The sequence below is a fragment of the Antennarius striatus genome, chromosome 7, assembly GCF_040054535.1.
Source record: "Antennarius striatus isolate MH-2024 chromosome 7, ASM4005453v1, whole genome shotgun sequence".
NCBI lineage: Eukaryota > Metazoa > Chordata > Actinopteri > Lophiiformes > Antennariidae > Antennarius > Antennarius striatus.
This window is the reverse complement of record NC_090782.1, coordinates 12,688,351-12,711,396: the sequence shown is the minus strand read 5'-3', so window position 1 is coordinate 12,711,396 and position 23,046 is coordinate 12,688,351. Positions and strand designations below refer to the sequence as shown.

The following is a 23,046-nucleotide window of genomic DNA, read 5'->3' as shown; positions in this document are numbered from 1 at the left end:
TCACTCACCGAACCCTTCTTTAGGAAAACATTTTTTTTTTAAAAACTTCAAATATAAGACATAAGTACAGTATTTTCCGCACTATAAGGCACACTGGATTATAAGGCGAACCTTCAATGAATGGCCTTTTAAAAAAAATTTTATTTCATACATATGACGCACTGGATTATAAAGCGCACTGGATTATAAACGCACTGGATTATAAAGCGCATATGAGAACTCATCTTCAATGAATGGTCTATTTTTAAACTTTTTTCAAAAACACCTGACACATCATGTCAAGACAAAACATCGTGCCGGGTGTTTTGTCTTGACCTCCATCTCCGCCGAACCCTTGAGACCGACCCACCGAACCCCTAGGGTTCGATCGAACCCAGGTTAAGAACCACTGCTCTAGCAGTAACTCTGCTCTCGAAATTTCAGAAAAGGCTGGAAGTTCAGCTTTGAGGGTTTTTCATTCACCTTCATGCCAGTTTCTCCGTGTGTTTCCACAGATTAATAGAATGGACCGTCACTAGATTCCAGTTGACAGCACAATGGCATTTTTTAGACCAATTAACATTAAAGTGGGTTATTTCCGGTGCCACAGTAGTTGGGAAATACTGAGATCAGTCAGTCAGCCAAACTTTATTAATAGAATTGTTGAAAATTCCCTCTGTTATCGTAGCCAGGCACCGGTGCTCTCCGAAGGCTGCTCTGCCGTCAGACAGCAGGTCTGTGAGAGCCGGTAATTCGGCGACGCCCCTTGACTACCGTTGTTAGGGGGCGTAGAGTACCTTCTGAGGGTGCCCCTGGGGTCATAAACACGGCATGATGGCCAGACTGCAGGCTTCTTTTCAGCGATCTTGTGTTTAACCAATATTAAGATGAATTTTAATCCATATATAACATGCATCGGATTATAAGGCCCACTACGGGTTTGTGGGAAAATTATAGGCTTTTAGGTGCGCCTTATAGTGCGAAAAGTTCTGTAATCGATGGTCATAAGAGCATTCAGTCTGATCTGGTCTAATTTCAAGTCACTTTTATTGTTGTAGAAGTTAAATTCATGGCGGACATGAAACATTTTTCGAACATATCAACAGAACACAAAACTGAACCAAACACAATTTAAAATTTTTTAATTAACTTTATATTAACAGATACAATTGAAACGGGTGACAAAATTGCACAACATTGTATTATTGTCTATGTCCAGGGTAAGTTTTTTTCTACAGAAAATGGTTTGTGGTCCACAGTGTTTTGCAGTGTTCTTCAGCATTCATGTCATCCATCTGACCGCTTCGGTCTGTCTGCCAACCTGTTTGACTGTGAAATGTGGCCTAGAGTCTCTAAAGGGTTAAGATGTGGTGACTGGTCCAGTTTACCCATCACTGATAGAGAAGGATGCTCAAACCAAGACTGTTGTTTTTGCTGATCGGTGATCTAACAGCCTCCTGTCATTTATTTATCCAGCACAACTCATTCGGTTTAGAAAGCAGCACCCATTTTAATATCTTCAGATACTTCTTGGCAATAATATAATACATCCACAAGTGTATAATTTAGGATTTATATGAATTTTCAAATCATCTCATGTTTTCTAGCATGAAGCATTCCTTTATGTGTGGCCTTTATTTTAGAAACCTGTACAGAGATAATGATACAAAAATGCTTGATACGCCCACCTAATGGGACTGACACCAACAGCCTTTGGTGGTTTCTTGTCATGACCCCCCCCCCCATAAAGTTTTATGACAATTAGATAATTAGAGTTTGCGTAATTCTGCTCACAGCCAAAAAAGAAAAACACACGAGAAAACAGAACCTCCTTGGCAGTGAGAGTGAATTCAACTGAAAAAAATGACATCATGTTATTTGGTGTGTGTGTGTGTACATTTGTCATTTCAGCTCTAAAGTGGAGATGGGGAAGTGGATTGAGGATCTAAACATGGCGATAGATATGGCCAAGAAATCCAAAGACAAATCCAGCATCTTCCTTGAGGCTGGGCTGGTGGATCACTCCAACCGTAAGGCTTCTCTCCACCCTCTGATGTAGACGAACAGTAACCAGTGTCTGACTGATGTGTGCTTCGTGTTTTACATGTTGTGATGTCCTCAGGTGATTGGTTTGGGATACACCACAGATTCTAATGTACAGTTAACCCCTTGCCTCCAAACTTCCTGCCCCCCCACCCCCTCTTGCTCCTCCTCCTCCACCCTCAGGATCATCCGATGAGGTTTCTCTGGAGCAGGAGTCCGAGGATGACATGAACTCCTCTCGTACGTCACTGGACAAGCAGACGCACCACCGTGCCAATACCACCATGCACGTGTGCTGGCACCGCAACACCAGTGTGTCAATGTCTGATCACAGCCTGGCTGTGGAGGTATTCCTCCTCCGCCCACATTTAAACACACATTTACACGTCCACACGATCCCAGCAGACACACACACATACACACCCCAAGTTATTTTGTGCACCTGGAAATGAGACAAAGGAAAAATCTCCAGGTGCTCTTGTCATCGTTTGTCCTCCTCCTCACCCCTTCCTCTTGTTTGTGTCCTCCCAGTGACTTTTGATGTCTCGTGTTTCTTCTGTCAACTGGAAGACTGTTTAATGTTTCACAGAATGTGCATGCGGGGCGGGTTCAGCCATTATATCTGACACTAACACTCTGAGCCCACAGATCTGGACTTCCTTCCTGTTCTTTCCTGTTTCTCCCTCCTCTAGCTAACATGCTAACATCTCCACACACTGTTTCTCTGTTCTCTTTACTCTCTCAGTGTTCGGCTCTCCGGCTGTCTCACCAGAGCTTCCTCCTCGCTATCTCCTCGGTCAGGGCCAAAGACCAAACACCATCACACATGTTTGTTGGTACCGAAACCAGAACCTGTCTCTCACTGATTACCTGCACATGAACCAGGTACTAGAACAACCAGCCATGATGGATTACAGATTGGGTCGAGTCATTGCACCAGTCTCCTTGAAGTCTAGACTGAAATCAGGTTCAGCCAAAAACGTTCATTCTGTTAATTCACTTTCTTAGCAATAGAAAGACAGGGGAAGTTTCTTTGTTCACAAAATGTGCTGAAGCTTAACATGAAACAGCTTTGCAGCATTGTCCTAACCAAACGTACTGGAGAACAGCTCCCATGATGCATTGCAGATTGGTTTTTAAAAGATTTTTTTTAGCTTTCTAGCTAACAGTGTTGTTGTGCTCACCGTCTGAGGAGGGTCCTTGAGTCCAAACACAAGAACGTGTTCCAGATGAGACCAATGAGGGGGTGAGCCAAAAAGGTGACGTTAGATCCCACATTCAGGTAGAAGGTGAAAGCTGAGCTACTTGTTGATCTCATCTATCGTCACATGTACACATGTTCAAGCCTGTGCATGCTCAGATGTTATTAGCTAAGAGGCTATGCTAAGGGTTTCAGCTCTGATGGTGTAGCAAATGTCTTTTCAAACGGCTTCTGCAGACTTTGGCTTCAGATGTATGGAAGCATTTTTTTTTTCTGTGTTGTAAGGCAAATGCTGCAATAGTCTTTTTCTGTGAAGCTCCAGAAGCTTTTTGTTGAATATGAAACGTCACCTTGTATTCCATCCCAAAGTAGTTAATGATGGTTTTCCTTTTTCCTTTAAAACAAGTCGGGTTTTATTTAATCACATAAAAGTTCAGTGGAAAACAGGCATTGTTATTGCATCCATCTGAACAAAATTTCACTTCCTGACTTAAAAAGTTATATAAAAAAAAAATTAAAATGTGGAATCTAACAGTTTGGATGTGCCTGATAAACATGGAACTATAAACCCTCACAGGGGAACATTATCCGGATATGATTAATACATATGTTTAAGACAAATTGGTAGCACAAGATTTTCCAGACACGTGTCAGAACGTCAGGGATCTGGTTTGTTCTGACGAGTCGCAGAAATGGTGAGAATCACATAAATATTTAATGAAAGCCTTGATTTAGTGATTGTAAGGAGGCATTCTCCATCCTGTTTGGCTAACGTTCGCATTGATCTAACTGCATGCGGGCGTTGTCGTGGTGGGCGTGGCTTCTGTCACACTCAGGAGACTGGTGACTTCAAAATGTCGTTTAAACAATCAACACCAGAACAACAGATCAACTGACTTTCCTGTTAAAGATAAAACCAAACATCAGTTTGATAGATGAACACACACTCCTTCTGGGTAATCTACACAACCAGACATCCACATCAATACGTCGGTGTCTGACTGTGATGTCACCATCTAACCCTCATCTCCTCTGCTGTGTCCCTCTGTGTAGAACCAGCTGTCAGGTTACCTCCTGAGGAAGTTTAAGAACAGTAACGGCTGGCAGAAGCTCTGGGTGGTTTTCACCAACTTCTGTTTGTTCTTCTACAAAACCCACCAGGTCGGCACACCCATCCTGAGACGTAGTGTTTCTGCTGGAGGACTAGATCCTGAAGCGTCAGTATTAAGTGCTTCCTTCTCTGTTTCAGGACGACTTCCCACTGGCCAGCCTCCCCCTGCTCGGCTACACCGTCAGCACCCCGGAAGAGTCCGACAGCATCCACAAGGACTATGTCTTCAAGCTGCAGTTCAAGTCCCATGTTTACTTTTTCCGGGCAGAGAGCGAGTACACGTTTGAAAGGTGTGGGTCTTGTCTATCCTTTCAGGGAGCCTATTGCACTTTTCACAGCCTTTAAATGTTGCAGTGGTTGTAAACCTGAATGTACCGTCTTGTCTCTGCAGATGGATGGAGGTGATCAAGAGTGCAGCCAGCACGACGGGGCGGATGAGTCTGCTGATACCCAAAGGAGGTCCCGTGGAGATGAACGGAAACTGAATGGGACGTGTACCCCGAGGCTGGGCCTCCAGGACTTAACAAAGACGGTCCAGTCTCCTCCTCACTGATGTTCAAGTGGACATTCAGGCGGCAGCATTTGGAGGCTGCACTAGACTGTGCTAACATTTCTCAGATTTAACTTATAGTCTGTTTCTTTCTTCATCACTGATGTAAATCGTAACAGGATTTAATGAAAGAATCATCTTTAATCAGCTTTATTGCTTGTGTAGCTCGTTCGGTCTGTTCGTATGGGCTTATGGGAAATGCTCCTTCTGTGGGACCAATTCTGAACCAAAAGGCATAAAGGAACTGTTCACTCAAAAATGAAAGTTCATGAAGATGGAAAGTCACACAAAGTCCTGAGAACATTTCTGGAGTTTCCTGGAGAAGCATCATGACGGCGTTCACCAGCTGAGAAGGAGGAGAATGATGACTTGTTTTTAGATGTAGTCGCAAACGGGAAGTGTTTCCTCTTTTAAACCTGAACTCTTCAGCTCAAAGGTTGGTGTGTTTCCTACTTGAGGGAGGTACACAAACTCAGACGAGTGTTCAGAGCCGTGTAAAGGGAGAGCTCACAGGATCTACGTCTACCTGGAGCTGCACCGACCGTCAGACCTGAGTCTGCATTTTCTCTTTTGTTGCAGTTCTGACATACTGATGAGAGTTCTCACTGATTTCAACATTTATCCACACCTGACACTTAAGTTCAGAGGCTTGGAATCACTTTAGCTTCTCAGGGGCTTCTGGAGATTTAATTCATGCCCTGCAGGTTGCTTGGAGTCATTTCCTGTGTTGATTATTTTTGACTTTAAGAAACAAGTTTCTTTCCTTGCTGACTAAAAACATGACGCTTGATTTCTTTGTTTGAAGTGTTGACTGAAGCGTGGTGGGAGCAGCGCTGTGCTGTGATACAGATGATAACCGGTACGTAGTGAAGGAAGGTACGGGGCGGCAGGTTCTTAAGAGTCGGATGGGGGTGTGCAGGAAGGTCGTGGAAAGGTCTTTCATTGGGTTTTAGACAAAGGGGGAGTAAAGAGAAATTTGTGCACCTGCTTGAACAGCGACACAAAACTATCTGGTTTCAAACAATTAGCAAAGTCCACACTTTAACTGTGTTACGAATTAACCTGTAAGAGCTATTCATATGCTGTATTTGTTTTTTAAACTCTAAGGCTTTTATTGCATGTTAATGGAAGGATGTCAGAAATATTTCAACAGGAGGTTTTCTGCTTAGACAGGAGGCACGAGGGCCAGATTGATTCTGCATTTCACTCTGTAATATCAAATGTAATCAGATGTAGGCTGTTCTCATGTAGGGAGCAACACGCTGAGGAAACACTGTAGTCTGTGTTGAAGTCACAGGTTTTCCTTGTGGGATCGAGCCTGACGAACATCTGATGGAATTTCCGTAACAGACGGTTTAGAGACACAGAATCTGATTCCTTGGGGACCCTGATGTCACCTATTGGCGGTTAGTTAGTGTGCTACATGCTACCATGGTATTATTGTTTCTGTATAAGACTGGAATCTTTACTCTGTGTACGTGTGTACGTGTGTGTGTGTGTGTGTGTGTGTGTGTGTGCGCGCGCGTGTGCATTTCTCCTATTTATTGTGTAGCATGTTGTCGGGCCCTGCTCTTGGAGGCCCTCATGTAGTCCTCATGTTATTCCATTGAGAATCTAATAAAAATCAGTGGCTTTCTGTGACTGTGTGCTGACCATTTGTTGTGCTCCAAACACATTTAGGTACAATATTCATCTTAAAACTACACTTGATCACCATAACTACAGGTTAAGGCTATACAACATGTTTTACAGATGATCAGCTAATTAAAATTTCTACAGCTTTAGGGATGCAGCTGTTGACAGTATAATTTTTTTCCCACCTATAAATGTTAAATGCAGATAAATTTACATCTTGACTCTGAGTGCTGATTCCTGGCGGGGTTTGTGTTGCTGCTGCCTGTCCCAGTTCAAACTGGGTGAGAGTCGCGACACACCCTGGGCAGGTTGTGAGCTGATGGCTGAAACACACACATTATTCCCACTCACTAATACCTGAGGGGTTTTTACACACACTTCTTCAGCTATACTGCATGTTTCTGCACCGCTGATGGAATCCAGAGGCCCCACAGAGAAGCGGGTTCACACTGCGCTGCTTAGATGTCAAACTACATCCTGTCTGTCAATTTAAATCTAAATTAATTTAATCCTGGATTTGGGTCAGTCTCGGAGTGTAATCAAGTGTTCCTTCTCCCTGGCATACAGACAGCAGGGCATTCCTCAGGCATGTCTGAGCAGCGTAAGCAGTGGGTGTGGTGGCTCCCCCATAAATGGCATGACAGCTCATCTGCCAAGGAAATCTTTTCACATAATTTTCAGTTAGGGTGTGGAGAAGGTGTGAGTCTGCTCAACTTGTGTATGTACTATCAAAGCTACGTGGTGACAGTATCAACACGTCAACCTGTGTTTTCTTTAACTCATTAGAGGACGACAGTCACTGGTTGGGCCAGGACACACCACATGAGTCATCCAACTCCTCTTCGTGTCACATCAGCAGAAACTAGATGAGCTGGAGGTACTGTGGACCCTGACAGTCCAGATGTGACCAGATCCAGCCACCACTCCCAACAAAGTGTTTCAATAGCATGTTTCATTACTATTTATTTCATCTAAACTCAGGATCTTTAAAAAGTTGTGGGATAGTTTTGTGTAAGTTTTTGTTAAGGTGAAAAGGTAAGCCATATGACGTCATACTGATGTCATCAGAGTTACCTCAGTTTGGGTTATGAAGCTAAATCATAACAGCGATCACCTGATATGAAGTAGGGGCACAGGTTTACGGAAACGTACCTGGTATGGACAGGTTGACATTAACTGCATTATGGGAAATGTAGTTCAGTGTATTGGCCTGACTAGTACTGAACATAAACATATCATTGAAGCACCTCTGCTGTCAGTTCAGGTGTCCCTTATTTAATGTGTCTCACATGTCCTCCAGTGCTACAGTAGTGGACATTAATAAACCCAGCTCTGGATAAATGCTGACACCCCCCTGGGTCATGTTGAAGGGGCGGTGCTTAGCCCGCTTATCTCCGCCTGTGAGCCACACAATAGGTGCCCTTAGAAGGAAAGCCTGTCAGTGTTCACGGAGAGAATGCTTTACGACGCAGAACACTTTCGCTCCATTAAATTCAATGACTTCAACCACTTTTGCGCGCAGTGACATGTCGGGGTACTCCAGTCCGTGTGCAGGATGAGTCTCTCTGCGCAGCATCAGCCTGTCAAATCTTAGTAAGTGTTCTGTAATTATTGTGAACATTATTGAAGAAAAAAAAAGAAAAAAGTAAAGTCACTTTGTGGATCCGAACTGTGCGTAAAGCTTCTGTAGCCTGGTGTCAAACGTTTTCTCTGCGTCTTCTCTTCAAGTCTGGGTTTTGCAGGTTTTACAAATTGATCCACGCTATCAAACACTGTCCACATATTCATCCAGTTTGTTGTGCAGGATCATCTCACAGGTCCTCTCTGCCAGAGCGGGAGGGGGGAGGCGTGCGTCTGGGACAAGAGGCCGCCGAGCGAGGCGCTGGAGGCGGGGAGGTGAGCGGCGCAGCCTGCGGCGCGTCACGGGGACATGGAGATGTTGCGCCGCTCCTCTGTGTTTGCGGCGGAGGTGTTCGACCGCTCACCGACCGACAAGGAGCTGGTGTCCCAGGCCAAGGCGCTGTGCCGGGACTACATCCACTCCAGACTGAACCGGGCCGGGTTAGGCTGGTCTAAACCCGAACAGGGACTGGCGGCATCAGGAGGGACCCTGGGGGAGATCTCTGCGGTTCTGCTGTGGCTGGGTGAGTCCGGTCCGCATGGACTGCTGCTGAATGGAACATGCGAGCTCTAGAGTGTAAAGAGATTCCTATAAAGCTCTCACAGACCTTTAAATCCATTTAAAATGTTTGTTTGATTTTTTTTTTTGTTGAAACGTTTTATTGTGGCTCAAACATCCCCTCAGCTTGGTTCTTAACTACAGTGAAGAAATAAGCGGGGATTTTTTTTCTTCATGGAAGTGCTTTTCTGACAAATACATTTTAAATCTGACAAATATTTTTAAGCTACAACAGTTATACATAAACAGCTCTACTTTAATAGCTACACAGATTATCAATGACAATACAAAATGTTGAGAAATGCTCTTTAAAGAAAGTGAATCAAAGCCTCCTCTGAACGGATCACACTCCAAAGTGTATAAAGATGTTCCGTATGTCATGTACAGTGTGACTAGTCATATTCTACTGTTTCTGTAAATGTAGTTAAATGTGTTAAGTAGCCGGCGGAGGTTAAAACCACTGATGTTGATGTTCAACAATCAAGGCAATGTGTAACATTCAAAGAGTTTGAACATGTGGAGAGACAAAGATGATTTTGAAATGACATCTGGACATCAGTCCTCACACTGAAGACATGTGGACACTGGACGACACCACTACACATAGTGTAAGGAGCACACACATCGACCCGGCCCCCAAACATTCACAGGTGTTTATAGTCTGCAGGAAGGAATCAATGCATCTCTAATCTTAGAAATAATCTGTTCTGTAAAACACATGTCATTTAGTGCTCATATGTTAGAAGGCATTCTACCATTTAGAAACACGCTGTACAACTAGTTTTCATTTTCACGAGAAGACCTCAAGAGGAGGTTCCCAGGAATCCCCAGATAAACAAAGGCGAAGTCTCATCAAGTCAAATTTCTCTTCCTGGATGTTAGCCCAGTTTGAAATCTGATAGACTGCAGATGGCTCCTCCAGTCTGATATCAGCCTACCTCCAGCTGAGGCAGAGATGATGCAGTTCCACAAAAACTCCAACAAAGATCATGTGTTGTTGTTTTTTTAAAAAACAACATTCCAGCAGAATCTTTGAAAATGGAGATGGCATTCAGTCACAATAGGCCTGTGTTCCTTTTGAAGTCTGCTGGATAAGAAGCTGTAAATTAAATTTAAAAAGCTTGAAAATTAAACAGTTGAAATTAGTGCTAAAAAAAAAAGGTCTCTAGAAAACGTGTTTGCTCTGTTGCTTTTTGACAGACTCACCTCAACTGATGTTAAGCTAAACTATAGCTACATATTCAACCAACAGACATCAGACAGAAACAGACTTCTACTCTAACTCTTTATTAGAGAGTGAGTTCATTACCCAGGACACACTCAGACATACTCAGGTCAAAATACATATTGATCCCCCCAGATAACAGCCACCTTGAATGGCATCAGCTGCAGAAATGTCAGCAATGTGCTGCTCAGATCTATACAAGTTCAGCGCTTTAGATGACGTATACAAGGAGTAGAGGGTAATGCACGGGGGTATAGAGGCTAAGTCAAGTTCTAATCTACTGAGGTATTCCACCACACTGACTTGAATGACACTCTGATGTGCTTCCTGGTCATCAAAAGTCAGAAATGCTCCTTTATTTTTGATTTTTTTTGTTTATTTCCATTAAGTTTCCCAGTTGACTTGAATGACATTTAACATCAAATAGCAAAACATTCAGAGTTCAGCATCAGTTAATGCTTCTGAGCAGAGACCTAATCGAAGAACATTGGTTCCTACGATGTAGAATTTTAGTAAGTCAGATGTTCATATCTTGAGGACTACCTGTATATCAGAATGTATATCTACATTACTGAAGTTACTGGATGAGTCTAGAACTTCTTGTTAACTTTCAGCTAAAAGGTAAAGCTCTTGTTATTGTAGTAAAACAGAGAAGAGACCTAAACGAAGCTGCTTTACAGACGTATTCGTCAAAAGCCTTCATAAAAGAGCTTTTAGCTGAAAGGAGCTACAAGAACCTGGAGGCTGAGACGTTACACAAGGGAGAAATGAGCCAGAAGGAAGTGTCATCTCCAACATTTCACTGAAAAAACAGACACAACAACAGCAATATGAATGCATGTCAGTATGATCAAATATGCACATTTACATCAGATATATTGTCACATTAAATAAAAAGGAATAAAAATACACTTAATGCAGACTAAACAAGTCAGAAACTGCACACACTGCAGCAGCTAATGAGTTGTATGCAGCCAGAGAGAGGTCACATTCACTGGCTTCATGTCAGGTCCTGGAGCTCCAGGATTAGGAGGTCGAGTGCAAGCAAAACCAATCAATAATCAATAGAAGCAGCAGTCTGGTGATTCTGGAAAGCCCACCCAGACTGTATTGGAGTGTGTCTGTGCAGGATATGAGCTGATGTCGTGTAACTGTGTCTCTATTTTCAATCCTTTGACATATAGTACACGCTAATGACATCTGAATGGCGCTCAGCAGAGCTCAGGCCTCCAACCGAGGCCTGACAAGTCTTCACAAATGTTGGGTTTGTCTGGCCCACATCTAACCTCTCCTCAACATTTTTGCATAACCCAAAGTTACTGGAGTTCCTCATTTAAAAATGTTCAACAAAAAGTTATGAAGGAATTCTGACATGTCCCCAAATTCAGATTTGCACTAGACAGATGGGGTCTGGGCCCTGCCTCGTCCTTTGTTTGTGGATGAACCTCTTTTGGCTTACTCACGTTAAGAAAGAAATAAACTAACTGACAACAAACAAACCAACACAGATATAAATCTTCAATTCCCCAGTCTTCATCAGGAGTTCTGAGACTGCATCTGTTTTGGACAACACAGATGGTGAATGGTTTCATTTACAATGGCTCAGAGAAGTCTTCTGTCTCGCCGGGTCATATTTGTTCTCTGTGTGAAGTACCTTAAAAAAACTTGATGTGGTTTTAATCACATGAAAGACACCAGAACACAGTGGTGCTTTTGTTGCTGATTATTTGGGAGGATATTTTTGTTTTTGATTTGAGCAGCATGGTAGGTAGCGTGTACCACACAGCAAGGCGGTTCCGGGTCCCACATTGCTCGTAGTTGTGAGTGTTGTCTATGTGTGGCTCCGTGGTGCACTGGCGTCACAAATGGAGTGTCCCCTGCCTCACGCCCCCAGGCAGCTGGGATAGGCTCTAGCACCCCACGACTCGCGACAGCGGATGAAGCGGTGGACGACGAATTAATGAATGAATGAATACTGTATTTTGTTCTCACTCCTTCAGCTGCAACTTTGCTGGTTTGTGGTTGTAACAGCTCATAACTAACAGCTTTGTTCTCTCTGGGCAGGTGATGAGCTGGAGTACCTTCGACCCAATGTCTACCGCAACGTAGCGCGACAGCTCAACATCACCGTGGCGTCCGAGAGCATCGTGTCCGATGCTTTCCTGGCTGTGGCCGCAGACATTTTCTCCACAGGTAGGTCCTCATCAGCGTGGGGTTGTGTTGTGAACGGGGCCACACAGGAAGGCCTGTCTGACTGCAAGCAGCTGCAGCGCTCTTATCAGGTCCATCTCTCAGCTACACTCACTTAGAATTGAAAAGAAAGAGCTTTGGCCCTTCTAGGGAGGTTTGTCACTTTGTTTTTGTTCAGAAGGAGGAACTTTAGAGCTTATGGCAAATGCAATAAATATACATGAAGTTTGAGTGTTGGCGCTCCTTGAAAACCTTTTTTGTTGGATTTCTACATCAAGTATTTCCTTGTGAAAATAAACATTATGGCCTCTTTTCTTCATGTAAGTACCTCTTGTACTGGGCAACCACAGGGCAGAAGCTATTTTTTTTTGTAGTGATTATTCCCTTAGAGGAAAGGAACCACAGGGAAAACATTCAGTCCATATTAGGATAACTTGTTGTAGAGTGAGTGATTATTACAGACAGTTTGGACCCCGACCAGCTCAGACATGAAGCTCAGCTGGTATATTCCCCACGGAAAGTACCCGAGTCATTTTTGTGCACAGTATATTTAATTATTTCAAACATGCACACAAAAAAAGCATTACGTCACAACATTGAAGGTGCAAATAAGAGTTGTGTTTTTGAGTTCACGAGAGGAAAAGCTAATCGCAGGGAAGTTTAAGGCTGTCACTTAACACGTTATAAATGTGGTTCCTAACGATCACAGCGTAAATGTGGACCTATCGTAACGTGAAATCGTCCCTGTGGCACGAGGAAGTCATGGGCGGCAGTAGATTATGACCACAAACACTAATGTTTGTGTCCACTCTGTCACTAATTCTACGCTGTGTTAAACCACAGGGAAAACAGTGGATGGGAGAGGGACGTCTGTTTTTATTTAAACCTGCATTTAAAGCTGTCTTAATAGTCACACATTAAGAAGAGATCAAATGAATAGTGTGTTAAACCCTGGAAGATTTTTTTAATTTATATTATTATTATTTAATATTTTATTGTTTATTTGTCGTGAGTCCCTTCCAGACAGTGTTTTCATCCTGAACCTGCCGAAGCTTTTATTCCACCCCACTGTTCTGTGTGAATGCAATGGACAGGGGAGATAATTAAATATACCTGCTTTTAAGCTTGTCATCACCTTCTTATTGTTATAGAATGCTGCATATGTTAAGAACACACGTTGGATGTCCAGTTTGAACAAGCTGAATCAATGGGATTCTCTATCTGTCTGTCTGTAACTATCCATCTATCATCTGTCCATCCACCCATCGTTGTGCAATGCCTGGCTGAAAGTATTAAGACTTCGATCCTCTCAGCTCTGTTTTTGTGTATTTTAAGCATATTGTTTTAGTTTCATAGCCCCTTGATTTTTTGTCTGTTTTCAGTGGAAACAGTTTAAAACCTGCTTTAAACTTGCTGTGCAGTGACAAATAGCAGAAAATGACAGGAAACAGTCTACATGTTATGTTTATAACATTTTCCCTAGTACTCAGAGTTAATGCTTGTATACAGTTTTGCCCTTAGCTTTATTTTCTTCCAAAGTGCTGCTCTGACAGCAGAAATGATGAAGAGTTTTCCTGCTTTGATGCTGCAGGAGTCTCACTCATTCCACCTGAAACGGTTCCTTGATGGGAAACTTGAGTGTCTCCTTTATGGCCAAAGCGAGGATATTTATTCTAGGGAAGATAACACAGAGATTGTGTTAGTACTGTTACAGTATTGTATATGCAGTTTTTCAATCTACACACAGTGTTATTGCATTCTTACTGGTTTCTTCCTGGTTTTAAATTCAAGACCTTATCATTTTTCCTAGCAAACTGCTGTACATCAGGTTGTTATCTGTCTTCTATATGACCACATGTTATAAAGCCATTTGTTTATACATGCAGTTATTTCTTCTATTTATGTTTCATTTGCTTATTTATGTTATCTGTTATTATTTCTGTTTATTTATGCCTTTTTATTCCTATGTCTATTTATGCATTTCTATTTGTATTTTCTTAATGGGTTATTTATTACTCTTTCTATTTGGTGTTGGTACTACTTTCTATGTGCTGGTGCTTTCTGTGTGCTTTTTCTGTGTTTTTGTGTACTCACTGTGCTGTGTGTAGTGCGACGGGGAAATTAATTTCCCTGATGGAACCTCCTTAAGTTATTCTCTACTCTACTCTCTCTACTCTACACTATCTGCATTTGACTTTGCCCTTGTTTTGACATCCATCAGTAGGCATTGTTGGGTTAAGGGCTGTTTGTCATGTCATCTCAAGTTGCCGGTTTGAGAAATTTCCCAGTTTGACTTTTACATTGGAGGGTTTAAAAAAAACATTGTGTTGTTTTTGCCTTGCTGTTGCCAAAATTGATAGATTTTTCTGTGGATGCTGATAAAGGACACATCCAGCATCTTTAGAATCAGTCATGGCTGAATGCATACAGAACAGGACTGGTGGTGTAAATACGACTCTGTGTCAGTCTAGATTGTTTGTTTGTTTGTTTGTTTGTTTTTGTTTGCAGCAGCATAATAGGTAAAAATAGATATGGGTAAAAACCAAATTTAAAGCTGCTAGAAAGTTGTCGTTCTCTCATTATGAGGAGCGTGACTCAGTTTATGTTATTGTGCATCCAGGCAACTGAACTCCTGCTGTGGAACTCATGTAGACCACAAGGTATCAAGGTTCATTTATGGTCAATTTTATGACACAGGGTTGCACAATGAAAGGTTAAGGTGTGCTGCATTGATTTTACACATGAACACCCTGGTTGGCACCCATTGACATTATTATTATTATTATTATTATTATTATTACTATATAAAACATCACGATGTCTTATATCGCGCAGCTATAAGTAAAAGCCTAACTTTACTTATCTGTATAGAATTCTATTAGATAGGTTGTAGTACTGCATAATTTTCAGTGTTTGGTCTGTAATACTGCTACTAATTCTACTGTGTGCTCCGCACCAGTAGAATTAGGGATGTTAAGGTTATTTTTCTTCTCTTTTTGGGCTCTCTAGAGCAGAAACTATTATCTAAACTCACGCTGAGCTAGACAGGACTCTAGGAATCAGGTGACGGCTACAGAACATGGGTTGTTGAGGCTCAGTCTGTGTTGAACATGTAAACATTGCTAGTCTGAAGCTGAAAAGAAGTAAAAGTATGAAGCTCTGACAGTAAACTGTGTGGCGGCAGAAAGTTTAGTCAACATGAGGCTGAAGAAAGGATTTTCTCAGTAATCTAGTGAAGTGAAACGGCTGCATGCGGCCTCATTTGTGGTGTTTATGTTTCCTGGCCTGCCTGGATGCTTCTGAGGCCTCTTCAAATGATTCTAGTCTGAGCGATTTAGACTTTTGCAAGAACCAATGCAAAATCATTAAACTGTCATTTATCTGCATTTGCACGATTTTACAAAATGTTGATGTGTGCTATAGCGTGACACAAACGTGTGGTTCCCACTGTGACTGTCTCCTGTCAGGTGTCACATGGGGGAAGGTTGTGTCTCTGTACGCTGTCGCCGGCGCCTTGGCTGTAGACTGCGTTCGCCACGGTCATCCAGCTATGGTCCATACCATTGTCGACTGCATGGGGGAGTTCGTCCGCAAGAGTTTGACCACCTGGTTGAAAAGGAGGGGGGGCTGGGTAAGAGAAAGTTCTTGTTCTACCTGATCAGCTGTTTGTGAGTGGAGTGTGTGACAGAACGGAAGGCCTCCAACTCCACCAGGATAGTGAACGTGGCTCGTGGCCACTTGGGTGTGGCAGCGTGTCAAGATCACTCAAACTTTCACACACTGAGAAGTCAATCATATAAATAGAAACACCACACACTGAACAGGTTACTTTTTCTCTGCCTGGGATGTTGTCTATTGATTATTTTTTGGCAAATTGAACAGCTATTGAATGATGAAACAGTTCAAGTTTTTCTTGATATTGGCTGTAGATTCCCAAATGTGAACAATTGCACAGTCAAAACAAATCATAACTATCAAATATTTAATCATACATTTATTACTAAGAACAGAACATTTCATTTCAACTGACTTACAAATTATTCATAAAACTTGCACTCACTTTTGATATATTTTCAAGATATGAGGCTTAGATGCCTGCTGGTCTTACAATATTATACAAATAAACTATCTGATTTAAAATATAATTACCGCTGACGATCTCTGTAAAAGTTTTGAATGCTGCTACTGAGTGATCACTTTGTTCGTCTGTCTGTTGGCAGAATGTATGAAAACTACATGAAAAAACAATATGAAACACGATAGAAGGGCTGGGTATAACTCAAAGAAGAACTTGGTGAATCTTGGAGTGAATCCAGATAAGGAAACACATTCCAGATTTTTTTCCTCTTTTTTGAATGTTTTTGTGGTTAAACTTCTACTAAACTGGACTGAAGACCGGCTGTTTGTTCAACAGGAGGAAACACGGTTGTTCAGAGCTAAAGATTAAGAGATGGACCTGTTACTTTTCTTCAATCTTTCTGGAACATTACGAGAACCCTGAGGGAAGCGGTTTCTCTCAAAATGTGTCAGACAACTTTACACAAATCTTTCAACAGAAGCAAGTGTCTGGTATGAGAAGAAGGGACTAAGGTTCAGGAAGAATGCACCCAGCAGAACAGGAAATGCAGACCACAGTCATTAATTGTATTATAACCTGTGAGGAGAAGAGAACACACAACCTGATTGGAAGTCTGTGGTCTTAAACACACTTGTTAATATCATTATAAAGTAATAACACAGATCTAGATAGTAGAGAGGTATTATTCACTCAGTATACATATGTTGTATTAGGTCAAACAAAAGGCTTTTACAGGTTGTGATTGGGAATGTTTGCAACCGTGTGCTTTTATGGATCAGGCATTAAACTTGATTAAAGCCAACATTCAGAGTCACCACTTTTTATGTATAGTAAACGTGTCTTCTGCAGAATTCTGAAGGTGGGGCAAACAATTTTGGACAGAGATAGTGTATCACTGAGTTTCATTTAATTGTATTTGACAACTTGGGAAACTCAAACTCACCCCACCTTTAATGGAAGAATTCTGATAAACAGAAACAATGAAGTGGAACTCGGCACAGAAAGGAACAAGGCCTGGCAGCGTGCCCTCGTCTGAGTCCAGCACAACCGGTGAACACATGAACGCCCATGAGACATGGCAACCCAGAAGATAAGTGGAGTGTGACAGAATGAAGCCTTCAGTTGTGTGACTGACCTGGTATCCACAAACGAGCCGCCATCTGAAGTCAGTCTGCTGTGTTTCTACACAGGGAGACGACGTCATCAAGTCGGAAACCTAAACAACATTGTGTGACGTGATGTCAGAGCTGTCGTCTCTGAGACGGCGTCACGGTGACATTTGAGGACAAATGACTTCAGATTCTCAGAATATTGACATCTGGAACACATTTATCACGTGTTTTTGTTGCACATTTACCTCAAGTGTGGCTTTAATTGTTAACGTCTGATGTTAACATCCAACAATAACCGCACCCTCAGCTTCATGTGGGAAGAAAATACACATTTTTTCGTTTTTTGACAAAGAAATTAATAACTATATATTGGTTGCCAACAAGGAGGTCCAAATAAACTAGTCGTGAGCAGAATTACACAACATTTATAATCCTTTAACTCAACAAATCACTAACCACCACGGGCAACAAAGAGTGACCTGGATTATTTGCTTTTTTACTGTATTTGAAAACTGTCGCATAGTTACAATCAGTCAACAAAATCAGTCAACAAAATGCCTGCCTTTTTGTGGATGGTGAAATCATCCAGCTAAATGTTGACAGGTAACAGTTTAGAGACAGAGTGAACAGGCTGCTGCCCTCATGTCGGGAGGAACTGATGTCATGTCAATTTGAATTTAAAAGAAGAAACTAAAATTTGATTGAAATGTTGCCCTAACAGTTTCAGGGTTGATGTCATTTGGCCTCCCTTTGTAGAGAGATTGTGGATTTTGTAGTAGGGGGCTACTTTTAAATTAAAGCAGTGCCATCATGTCTCTACGTGTGGTTCAGGGGATGGATGTTGATGTCGTGACTGACATCACAGATTTTCTGCTGAGGTCGGTCAATGACTTTGTCTCCTCTGCTGCTACAGGTGGACGTAACAAAATGTGTGGTGAACACCGACCCCAGCTTCCGCTCCCACTGGCTGGTGTCTGCTGTCTGTACCTTTGGACACTACCTGAAGGCCATCGTGTTATACCTCCTCAGGGAGAAGTGACAGTAGGCATCACACGCTGGACTGTGACCACCACTGTGCACTACCCACACCAGCACCGTTCCTGAAGCAGCCACTGCTTTGGATTATGTTTACACTCGTTTGCACTGAGCCTTCATTGATGAACACCGATCTCCTCACAGTAAACAGACTCTTCATGCTTCTTCTGCCTCCTGTGGGAGACTATTTATTGAAAAGGGTTATATTGCAGCACAAGTTTGATGTGAATGCATAGAATCACAGTTTTAAGTTTTTAGCTTTTCACAAACTGCAGAACTGCCCGTTTTAGTGCTTGTTTGTTAGCTTTGACTGCCCCTAGTGGTGGAATATGGTAACCGCTGTATGTTATGAGTTTCAAACGTTCCTCTGGATGCTGAGGCCATTCCTGATCCACTTCTCACCTGGATGATGATGTGTGTCCTGACCGGCTGTAAGGAATGTATTATAAATGACAAATACTAATATAATGGGGGAGTTGAAAGGGGGAGGGGGGTTGTGTGTGTGTGTGTGTGTGTGTGTGTGTGTGTGTGTGTGTGTGTGTGTGTGTGTGTGTGTGTGTGTGTGTGTGTGTGTGTGTCCGTGCCTGTGTGTGCTGAAGGCCAAAAAATGTACTGTCCATATTTTAATTATCCAAAATAATGACAAAAAGTGATCAACTTTTTCTTTGTCAAATTGGAATCATCTTTAAACAGAGGTGGGGTCTAAGTCATCCATCTTTCACCCACCTACAATAAAGTTCCAGCATCTATCCCAGATCCCCATTTCCCAACCTGCTCTGTTGGACCTAAAGAAGCCTCCTGGACAAGAGGTGAAACCAGACCTAATCCAGTCTGGTTGCGTTGTTTTATTTTGTTTTTTAATTAGAATCATCAACCGATTAAACTTTACGAAAACAGGATGTTGGATTTTTAAGTAGAATATCTGGCCCAGGATTTGGAATAGGATTATATAAAGAAGTACAGGTAGTCCTCAAGATACGAACACTCGTAGATATGAACCGTTCGCCAACGGCAAAAACAGTTGCAGTAAAAAGTTCCCCTTTCTGCCACAACCCACACTGGAGCGTACCATTATCGCCACGTAGATTCAGATTTCCCATCACGTTATAAAGACTTAGCAAATCTCAGACTAAGTGAACAGTTTGCTCTGATGCCAGAATTCTTGTGGTCTTTTTGTCGTACCTGTTGGTGTCATCTGCAGCGTTCCTTCCTTCTTTTCTCCACATCTCTGAACTTCTGAGCTGGAAACAAACCCACAATGTATTTATGTTCATGGAGACGTTCACCAACACCGAGACTGAAGACAATTCAGGTAGGGTTGAAAGTTAGAGCAGCAATGTAACTGTAAAGCACTTGTAAAAAAAAGTTTGTAATTTGTACAATACTTAATGTCATAAAATATAATATTATAATCCTTTGTCCCAAAAGACAGTACTGTAAGGCTGTTCATGCTAATATGGTGTTACTGTCCCATGGGAAAAGCAATGAATTATACAGTACAGGCACTTCACAGAACTACATGTTTATGAGAAATCATGAGTAAACCTTCTTGGCAACCTGCAAAAACTTTTAAAAAGGCACAGTATTCTTGGATTGAACCATCTTTTGTTAATGACCATGATGAGATCTTGAGAGACATGCGACACACTTACACACACCTGAATTCAATTGTATTCCCTTGGCACAATTGGCAGTTTTATTGATGAAATGAATTTTAAATTTAAACTAATCATTGCATGACTTACCTAAAGAATATAAAGGTCCGAAGCTTGGTGGAAAATCAGATGTGTAAACCTGCCAGGTACAAACATCATATATAATACATGTTATCAACATTGTTTCTGTCAAGAAATTTTAAGCTAAATAATTTTGTTTATTGAGTAAGAAATCATAAGTAAAAACGTCTACATCTCAACTGAAATATACATCAGATGACAGATTAGAAAGAAAGAAAAAGAAAGCCCACTTTATTAATCCCCTACGGAGGAAATGGTCTTTTCACTCCACACTTTATACAGTTACATGCATATACAGTATGTGTTCAACCATGCACACATACATACATAGTTGATGTATGTATGTAGTTAGAGAAAGAAAAGAGATGCTATGTTATTTATTCACTACTGGATTACTTACTATGTACTACACTTATTATAAATATTATAGATCATTTCACAGCATTCAGTTTTTGCATAAATTATGAATTTAAAAAATTTACATTTAACTTATTAACATTTTAATGGTGAATTTAAAGAAATTTGTTGATAGTAAATATAGTAAATAAAGTTCCATGTTGAAATTATATGTTGTTGGAACATCCTTTGTGGAGAACATATTTACTGAACAGTGAGCCGATGCTCACAAGACGTTTATTTAAAATTCATTTTTGAGTTATTTTTGTATGCAGTATTAACAGCAGCTATCCAGACACCATTGTGAGTGAGTCGGAAGTAGTTCGCTGAGAGACCAACGTGGAGGTAACAGAACCCCACACACACACAGACACACATACACACACACACACACACACACACACACACACATCTGGTGCCTATGCTGGTCGCCACACACGACACGGTGTCCATGGTGGACCTCAGCCTTAGCTTCTCTTCCTACAGAATTAAATGGCTCCATAGGTATATACCGTAATCATTTGAATAAAGTAAATTGGGCTTACAAACATGGTCGAGTTACCCAAATAATTCAAAATCCAGCCTGTGATGAGAGGAACATCCACCTGCAGGGGGTCCCGACTCCGGAATGAGTGACCAGCGCACCAAAATCCTAAAAAAGCGGGATGTTCTTGCACATGCGCAAACTTCAAATACAAACTGGATATGGTTTGGATTTTGATTACTAAATGTTTTGAGCACCATTTAATGAAATACCATAGACATATTTTTGAGAGAATAGGATGAAAGTGAGGAGGAGTTGGTGAAGTGGTGAGGAGGGTTCAGTTTGGTGGGCTGAGGATCGCTTCTTTTTGCAGATGATGTGGTCCTGTTTGCGTCATCGGCCTGTGACCTGCAGCAATCACTGGTCTGGTTTGCAGCTGAGTGTGAAGCGGCGGGGATGAGGATTAGCACCTCCAAATCTGAGGCCATGGTCCTCAGCAGGAAACCGGTGGACTGCCTTCTCCAAGTGGGGGATGAGGTCCTTCCAAAAGTAAAGGAGTGAGTTTAAGCATCTTGGGCTCCTGTTCACGAGTGAGGGAACAATGGAGCATGAGATTGGACGGAGAATTCGGGGCAGCCGGAGTGGCTAAGCTGAGAGGCAAAGCTCTCCATCTCAATCTTTAATCCTATCCTCATCATCTATGGTCATGATGAAAGAACAAGATCGCTGATACCTGGGTGCATCTGGTGTTGATACCTCCAGGGCACCTCCCTAGGGAAGTGTTCCTTGCACGTCCAGCTGGGAGCGCTCGGGGTAGACCCAGGACCAGGTGGAGGGATTATATCTCTACACTGGCCTGGGAACGCCTTGCGATCCCCCAGTCAGAGCTGGTGGATGTGGTCGGGGAAAGGGAAGTGTGGGGCTCCTTGTTGAAGCTGCTGCCCCCACGACCCGACTACGGATAACGGGGGAAGATGGATGGATGGAAAATTTAAGTATGTTTTATAGGAGGAAATATTGACTGACACATGTAGCGTATTTGTGTCATAAGGTGCTTATTTGTGGGCACGGATTGGGTCAGCGCAAGGTGACCAGGGTGGATAAACAGTTGCCGGCTGCCAATCCGGAGCCACAGAATAACATGCAGGACATGGAGAACAGCACAAAGGATGGACAGAGTGATCTGGTGAAGGCTGAAGGGGCCAGAGAGACAGCTGCCAGGGTGGTAAAGTCTCTCCTGGAGAAGGAGGAGGAGGAGGATGATATTGTGATAGACGAGGAATTATTAAAGATAGTTCTTAATAGGAAAATCACTAACACAAGAATGAATAAAGCGAAGAAAATTGCTAATGAAACTCCATTGGCTTGTTGTATTTACTTTATTTATGATATGGAAAGTGGGTTTGTTAAGATATTTACTAAATCTTATAATTTATTTAAGATATTTATTTAATCATTTAATTAAAGGTACAGATACATTGTTAAAATATAATCAATCATATTGGCATCACGGTGGTGCAGTGGGTAGTGCTGTTGACACACAGCACCACGCAGTTTTGGGTTCAAGTCCTTTCTGTGCGAGGTTTGTGTGGTGTGGCTCCGTGGCAGTGTGTCCAGAGCATCTCCCAGCCTCTCGTTCATTAGGATTGGCTCCAGCAACCCCCATGACCCGCAAAAGCATAAGAAATCGACCCCACCTGGGGTTCCAAGTCAAGCACAAGCCAGTTTTTGTATGTCTATTGGCTGATTTCGGGGTATTAGTTTTGTCTGCACATTGTTCATCTGATATGTGTTGGAGCATCTCTCCAGAGCATCTCTGGTTCTATTTGTTCTAGAACCACCCATAGTATGAACTGCCTGGAGGAGTTTCACTCCTTTAGGTCTTCATTCTTTGTTCTACAATGTTCTGCCTGCTGTCGATGTAAAGTAGTGGTTTCTTAGTGCCATTTTAGGCAAAAAATGAAAAACCCGGACGTGTGTGTCACACAATCCGTGATGTTTCTTGAGATGATATTAATTTTTGACGTTTGCTTTGAACTGCTTATAAATCAAGTAACACATAGTAACCACAAGATGGCGCTGTTTCACAAAT

General features: G+C 42.1%; 2 protein-coding genes across 10 annotated transcripts in view; both read left to right on the top strand.

Moving 5' to 3' along the window:
- The window catches only part of farp2 (FERM, RhoGEF and pleckstrin domain protein 2), a 41,228-nt gene extending 34,706 nt beyond the window's left edge, over nucleotides 1-6,522 (top strand). For 5 of the 7 annotated variants that reach the window (XM_068320505.1, XM_068320512.1, XM_068320511.1 and 2 more), the window contains 5 exons: nucleotides 1,891-2,009; nucleotides 2,206-2,369; nucleotides 4,277-4,384; nucleotides 4,473-4,624; nucleotides 4,726-6,522. In XM_068320505.1, the coding sequence (XP_068176606.1) occupies nucleotides 1,891-2,009; nucleotides 2,206-2,369; nucleotides 4,277-4,384; nucleotides 4,473-4,624; nucleotides 4,726-4,819 (637 nt within the window). In that variant the 3' untranslated portion in view covers nucleotides 4,820-6,522. Of the gene's footprint in view, nucleotides 1-1,890; nucleotides 2,010-2,205; nucleotides 2,370-2,767; nucleotides 2,908-4,276; nucleotides 4,385-4,472; nucleotides 4,625-4,725 lie in introns of those variants that run through there. The other 2 variants (XR_011036821.1, XM_068320510.1) reach the window with 2 other exon arrangements.
- Nucleotides 6,523-7,956: 1,434 nt separating this feature from the next.
- boka (BCL2 family apoptosis regulator BOK a) lies at nucleotides 7,957-22,285 on the top strand. 3 transcript variants are annotated; one of them, XM_068320245.1, is made up of 5 exons: nucleotides 7,957-8,112; nucleotides 8,324-8,663; nucleotides 11,988-12,116; nucleotides 15,581-15,744; nucleotides 18,217-22,285. In XM_068320245.1, exons 2-5 carry the CDS (start codon nucleotides 8,450-8,452, stop codon nucleotides 18,340-18,342), a joined length of 633 nt encoding a protein of 210 aa, XP_068176346.1. In that variant the 5' UTR covers nucleotides 7,957-8,112; nucleotides 8,324-8,449; the 3' UTR covers nucleotides 18,343-22,285. The 3 variants fall into 3 exon arrangements, with proteins under 3 accessions (XP_068176346.1, XP_068176347.1, XP_068176348.1); XM_068320246.1 differs by having other exon boundaries at nucleotides 8,312-8,663; XM_068320247.1 differs by lacking the exon at nucleotides 18,217-22,285 and adding an exon at nucleotides 17,167-18,210.
- The last annotated feature ends 761 nt before the right edge of the window (nucleotides 22,286-23,046 follow it).

What these genes read in the sequence shown, in the direction of transcription:
- boka (XM_068320245.1), top strand. Translation starts at nt 8,450, where the DNA reads ATGGAGATGTTGCGCCGCTCCTCTGTGTTTGCGGCGGAGGTGTTCGAC. An exon ending in CGCAGACATTTTCTCCACAG is followed by an intron (nt 12,117 to 15,580) that starts GTAGGTCCTCAT and finishes GTCTCCTGTCAG; the next exon opens with GTGTCACATGGGGGAAGGTT. An exon ending in TGAAAAGGAGGGGGGGCTGG is followed by an intron (nt 15,745 to 18,216) that starts GTAAGAGAAAGT and finishes CTGCTGCTACAG; the next exon opens with GTGGACGTAACAAAATGTGT.